Source organism: Chelonoidis abingdonii, chromosome 16 (assembly GCF_003597395.2).
Source record: "Chelonoidis abingdonii isolate Lonesome George chromosome 16, CheloAbing_2.0, whole genome shotgun sequence".
Lineage (NCBI taxonomy): Eukaryota > Metazoa > Chordata > Testudines > Testudinidae > Chelonoidis > Chelonoidis abingdonii.
The window spans coordinates 27,160,587-27,167,197 of NC_133784.1; the positions used below are offsets into that span (position 1 = coordinate 27,160,587).

A 6,611-nucleotide genomic window follows, 5' to 3' on the forward strand; every position below is an offset into this window, starting at 1 on the left:
GCGCTGCACATTTCCAAGTGTAGCCAAGGCCTTAGTTGTGTTTTTGGAGGAAACTGGCCCTTTGTGTGGGGAATGGTTTGAAGGTGGTTTCTAGGAGTCCCAAAATGTTTGAATACATAATTGTTTTTTCAGTGTTTTGTATGCCTGACTTCTGACTGGAATGTCTACCAAAGGCTTGATAACACTGAGAAAAGTGATCCTACTTAATATGGGGAAAAGAGTTACTCCCAACAAAACACTTTGACAGAAATAGCTTAAGTCCTGTGTTGTTATTTGGCTGATTATTATTAGCGCACCTTCTGTTATGCAGTTACCTAAATGACCAGGATGCTACAGCTAGCAGTCTGTCACAAAAATAGACAAAATGTTTATTACCTAGTTATTTGGGAATAGAACTTTGTGAACTGGCTAGTCGATCAAGGAAACTAACTTCAACTTAGTCGTCACAAACAGCAGAACATAGCAAACCAGTGTTAAGAGAAGCGACCATATAAGAGTTTGTCACTTTTTTTTCCTCCTTGGATTGGTCTAAGATACTACAATGTTAAGTTCAGTACAAGAATAGGCATATAAAAAGGAATAAAGATATTGGGGGCAATCACGGGCAGACTGCAACTTTTAGGCCTTGTCTTCAACACTAAAAAGGTGTGCTTTTCATGTGTTGTTGTTTTTTTTGTTTGTTTTTTTTAAGTTCATGGTAACCAATACAGATGAGCTATCATGAGGTACAAACACTGTGAAGACCTGGCCACTTCAGTTTTACCATGAGGTCAACTTGTTGAGATCAACCTATGGAGGAAATATGGAGCTGTTTACCTTATGATAAAACTGAAGTGTCTGGTCTTTACTGTGGTTTATTCATGTTAGTTACCCTGAGATAAAAAACACACCCCCTTTTTTATGAGTGAAGACCAGGCCTTAGTTTAAGTACTATAATATGATGGTTTGGTAGACAATGCAGCTGAACTGTAAGTTATTTCTATATCACAATGCTGATAAGAGAGGCCATTGTAAGTCATATAAGCAAAGAGGACAACTAGACACCAGGGCTTAATTTCGTCAGTCAAGTCAATCTGTAAAATAAGAGCCAGAAATGTCTTTATTTTAAAATAAGTTAGTTTCTTAAAAACACAAAACGTGTAGCAAGACCATATGTGAAGTACTTAAATTTTCTTGTGCTGTGATTTGTGTGACTGCTTCTGTATGTGCACAAACAAAATTATTCTCGTATATGAATCTTTGTACACTTGCCTCCTTTCCCTCTTGTTCCTTCGAGTATGTGCTTAAAGTACCTTGTAACGCAGGGGTCCCCAACGCGGTGCCCGCAGGTGCATCTAAATGCTCCTGTGTCCTGGCTGGCGGTGGAGCATCTGCTGAAATGCCGCCTAATTTCTGCAGCGTTTCGGCGGCAACGCCTCTCGATGACGCCACTTGCCACCGACAAGCGACATCATCGAGAGGCATCGCTGCTGAAATGCCTCAGAAAGTCGGCAACATTTCGCCGGGTGCTCCACTGCCACCACGGTCCTTCATCTGGCGCCTGCCAGACGAAAAGGTTGGGGACCACTGTTGTAATGGGTCTGTGTGGCCCAGTCTTAATTTTCACTGGCCATTCACTTAATAAATAACAGTACAGAACCTTTACTTCTAATTTCACTAATGTTTATTGGCTGCCAGCCTATTAGGGTACTGGAAGACTGAGACATGAGGCCTCAGGAATTGGCAATAGGAGCACAGAGCCTCTCAAATTCAGGTCAGTCATTCAATTTGCCTGGGTTGTCAGTAGTGAAAACTAATCACCATCTATCTGATAGCTATTCAGTTGCCAATGTGAAAATGGTTGTAGGCATACATATGTTTTATTTAAAACTGTGACAGGAAACAAGACAGGAAGAAGTCTGGGAAATACTTTAGGCAGAAGCTCAGCAATGAAGCAGAGGGCAGGATAATTCTAAACATAATCTTGTGTTCCTTATTAAAGTTCATTGTTAAAAGAAAGTGATTTCCTGTGATTGTTTTTTACCATTGTTGAATGATTGTGCCAGAATTTCATTCATTTTGAACTAGCATAAAGAAGAAATATAAATGCCAAATTTAACTGTCCACAAGATTTTCAATCTAAGTGCACAGAATAGCCTGAATAGAAGAAGTGCTTCATTAGATTTCAAATCTCAGAAAACAATAGCAGATCGGCTAAATGCATACATTTGAGCTACTTTATAATTAAAGCATAAAAAGCCTTTGGTTGAACAACTCAGGCATTGTGATTTATGTATCAGTAAAGAAGACTACATAGGAAGTCTAAACAATGATCTTTCAGAAAGCTTGAGGATCTGGCATGGCAGTAAAAAGGTCTGCAGAAGACGGGAGACATCCACTAAGTATCTAACTCTCTAGACTGAAAAGGTAAATAATCAGGGGTAATAAAAAAGAGTTCTGAGACCTAACACCATGTACTGTCGCCTTGGTTTGGTACTACTGAAAAAAAGAAAATGCCAAAGCAATCCTTGGTTTGCCTATGTTGAGACTACCAACAAGGGTGCTATCTGTGATGAGTATTCCTGTCTCTCAGAAATTGCACTAAGACCAGATCTTCTAATGCAAACTACTGAGTGTAGTTGGATAGTGTAGTAACTTCAGGTTGCATCTAAACTGCACAAGATCCCGATCTGGCAAGACCTGCAAAACACAGGGTCTAAGACCATTGTCTGCAATCACCAAGAGGTCTGTGAAGATTTCGGAGTGGGAGAAGGCTTGGAAAAAACAAACAGAACACTTGGATTCTCACTGATTCAAGCATTCCATGTTTAATGGGGAATCCGCAATTTTATTAATGAAAAAAGTGGTCTTGCGCTTCTGAACATTTGAGAACCAGTGTCCAAAATTACAAAATGTGACTAAAATGAGTTTGAAGCTTTATATCTCTAGTCTTGAAAGTGTGTACACACGCACAACCACATCACAATAGAAAAGATTAAACTATCTATGTTAGGGTTCAATCATGCAAAACATTTAATGCTTCCTAGGAGGTGCTGAGCAGCTTCCTGCTTGCATTGTCTTTCAATAGATTTGAGTTCACTCAGGCCTGGACCCTTAAAAAGCTGTTTACTGTTCAAATATGTGATAGTGAACAATAAATGGTAATAAAAATAGAACTGGAACGACACGCAGACTCCTTAGCTATGCAAAAACGCTTAAGAATGTTGTTGTAGGGGTGTGGTAACAAAGCTGCACAAAAACCAGTGTGACTTTCAAGTGCCTCTTCTTTTTCAGTTTTGGGACCTTTGTTGCTATAGGGGTCACCGTCTTCGTGGTTTTCGTAGTCACTGTCATTCTGTGCTTCACCTGTTCATGCTGCTGCTTGTATAAAATGTGTCGGAGGCAACGGCGTGAGTATTTGTTTACATTTTTGTTAACTTTTCAGTGAAGTTTTGTTTTTAGTAAATAGCATCATTGTCAAACTAGTACAACTCCTCCCCTCCCCGTCCTTCCCACACACCATCCCGCACAATACCAGAGGTAAGCATTTTGAGACACTTCAGACTCTGATGTGGTTATAGAAATCTCTGAATATTTTTGGACACAATTGTCTTTCTCTGTTTTCATATGTTTTTTGTGCAGTGAGCAAAAGTTGGAATAATTGATTCCTTTAAAAATTCCTCCCTATGGCAGTCTTCGCAAGAGAGTGGCCATGGGAAATATACCAAGGTCCAAACAGTGCAACAGTAACTGTGGTTGCAATTACTGAAAGGTCATCAGTGCCAGGAGATTAAACAAATCTTCAGAGAATAAGAACTTCTTCCTCTCCACCTCATGCTACCTTAAAACATGGAATATTGATGATCTGTCTTTCGGATTATCGCTGAAGAACAGATTATCTAAATCATTTCCTGAACTAGCCATATTAGGTCAATTAAAACAGGAAATTTTTGTTAATGGACAAGCTGTGTTGTGTTGACTGTGACTCAAAGTGTACTGTACTACTTTATAAGTCTTAACTCCTAGTTTTCTATCTAGACATCCCACTAGAATCCAGTTTGAAATGGGAATTATTTTAATAATTTTCCAGAACCTAAACTTTTAAAAACTAGAATGGCATGAAGTCAAAAGAGTGTTTGGAATGTCCGTATTTATATTGAAAATCTACTATTTTAAATACATCTATTTTATCTATTAAAAGAAGAAACCCACACTTGGACCAATGTGTCTCAAACTACTAGTATTGTTGACCACCTAGACAAGGGAACATTTTAATTAGAAATCTATTTTATATTTAGTTTTAACTACATTAACAAGATCACTTTAAAATCTTAACTACATTAACAAGACCACTTTAAAATTGTTACCTGATTCCAGCCCAAGATTTTAGCCCAAGATTTTGCTTATCAAAAACTTGAATGTTTGCAGGGTTTGAGGATAAAAGTGGACTAAAAGTAGGTATGGTGGACCAAATCCTATGCTTAAAGAGGTCTCACGTGGTATCCATGCTTCTGAAGTGGGGAGGGAGGTAAAACAGGAAACAAAATGGTTGTAGTTGCTCAATTTAAAAAACAAACATGCCATTTAACTGTTGGCTATAGAGAGGAATGTGTTTTACTGTGTGTAACAGGTCAGTCTCATAGCACGCTGGCCTAGTGGTCAGCCGGTGACTCCACCATTCTCCTCTCTCAGCTCATTCTAGATGGAGCTCTGTCGGGTTGTATATGGCAGGTATCTCCCTCCTATGCATCCCTTCTTATACACCTTAGAATTCTGTCACGACAGAAGGGAGGGGAAGTAGAAGATGGGGGACCCAGGCCCTCCCATTCCACTGGGTTCTGATCTAGGGTTGTAAAGGGTGTTACAGTGTTCTAGACCACTCTTTATGCCATCCTAAGTTACAGTTCAGCAGAGTCACTCCCTACCAGACTGTGGGTCCTCTGTTTGGAACATGGTCACAGTTTTTGCAGTATCAGCGTAGTTCTGCTGTGGGGACAACATGCCGTCCTTGAGGTCCTCTCTTGGCTTCCACAGTGGTCTTACCAATACTGTGGTGATGCTTCCCACAGCTCCTGGTACAGCCTGTAACTCCTTCCCTACAGCCCATGAACTACCCAGGGCCCTTTTAACTTTCCCTCCACCTGGACCATGCCCTGCACCTGCTGAGGGGCAGGGTCTCTCTGGCCCAGTGCTGCCCCGTGCCGTGCTATGTTTTAGCATGTGGCCTGTAAACACCATCACACAGGGTTTATGAAGTAGATGGTAAAGCTACAAGGCCAATATAAAGGGGTGGTAAGTGGCACAGTAGAGAATTAAGTCAAGTACCCTTCTTTAAGATAAATTGGGAGACAATTAATTAATAGAGTAATTGGCATATCATGTAACAAAAGCTGTGAAAATAAGTGGCTATTCAGCCAATATGCTGAGTAACAGATCTGTCTAACAAGGATCAAATGTTGTTAGTGTTAACCTATGCCTGTAAATTAGTAACAAACATGATCCATGTACTTGTCTACAAATCCCAGAGGAATATGTGCTAGCATGCACTGAAGAAACAGATTTAAAAAAATAAAATAAAAAGTCTAATAAAGTACAATAGGAACCAGTGGAAAACAATGCTAACACATGGAATTAAAAACTATCTACATAAAGAGAATCTAGTTAATTTCTTTGTTACCTTCTCTGCCTTAAAGTCATATGATTTGGATGATGATCATCTGTTTTACAGAGAATTGTAACTTCTCAGATGAGCTGAAGAGTCAAAGGCTATTTTTTCAGGCTCCTTTGTGGAGTAAAAGGAGGAGGTAAATTAACCATTGTCCTGGCTCATGGTGGCCCTACTCCCATGGAAGTTGATGGAAGTTTAGTCATGGACTTAAATGTGAGGGCCGGGGGTACTAGTCTCTGAATATGTTGGAGAACTCTGAACTGGGGTTTCTACGTGGTTTGAATTACAAAGACAAATCAAACAGTGATTTCCCTTTTGGGAACAGGAAAGAACTTTCAAAATATTCCATATCTTCATTACTTCTTCTCAATGTCTGCTTGACGCTCAGTAGTAAATGCATCTTTCTTTTGTATGTTCATAGCTGTTGTGACCACCACAACTTCCACCACAGTGGTCCATGCACCATATCCCCAGCAGCCCGGGATACCACATGGTTACCCAGTGGCACCCTATCAAGGATATCATCCTGTACCAGTCCAGCCACAACCTGGAATGCCAGCAGCACCCTACCCAACACAGTATCCTCCACCTTATCCAACTCAAGTTTCAGGACCACCTGCCTACCACGAGACAATGGCAGGTAAGGCCATAGCAAGGAGGGCAAACCGCAATTGAAGAGAAACGTCATGTTTCTTCTTTCTTACACTAAGCACAAGTCAAATGCATTTGTAACAAATCTGTGTTAATTATACACATGCAGGGCCGGTGCAAGGCGCCCTAGACGAAACTTCCACCTTGCGCCACCCCCTCCTAGCTAACCCTGCCCATCGCCCCCCACATGACAGCTAACCACGCCCACCCACCCGAGGAGCCCCCTCCCCGTGGCAGCTAACCCCACCCAGGGAGCCCCCCCTCGCAGCAGCTACCCCCCTTCCACGGCAGCTAACCCCGCCTGGGGAGACCC

General features: G+C 41.1%; 1 protein-coding gene across 2 annotated transcripts in view; it reads left to right on the forward strand.

Moving 5' to 3' along the window:
* The window catches only part of SHISA5 (shisa family member 5), an 83,636-nt gene that overhangs the window by 70,625 nt on the left and 6,400 nt on the right, over positions 1-6,611 (forward strand). For both annotated transcript variants that reach the window (XM_032772895.2, XM_075073026.1), the window contains exons 4-5: positions 3,274-3,389; positions 6,069-6,287. In XM_032772895.2, coding sequence (XP_032628786.2) covers positions 3,274-3,389; positions 6,069-6,287 — 335 coding nt within the window. The remainder of the gene's footprint in view (positions 1-3,273; positions 3,390-6,068; positions 6,288-6,611) is intronic.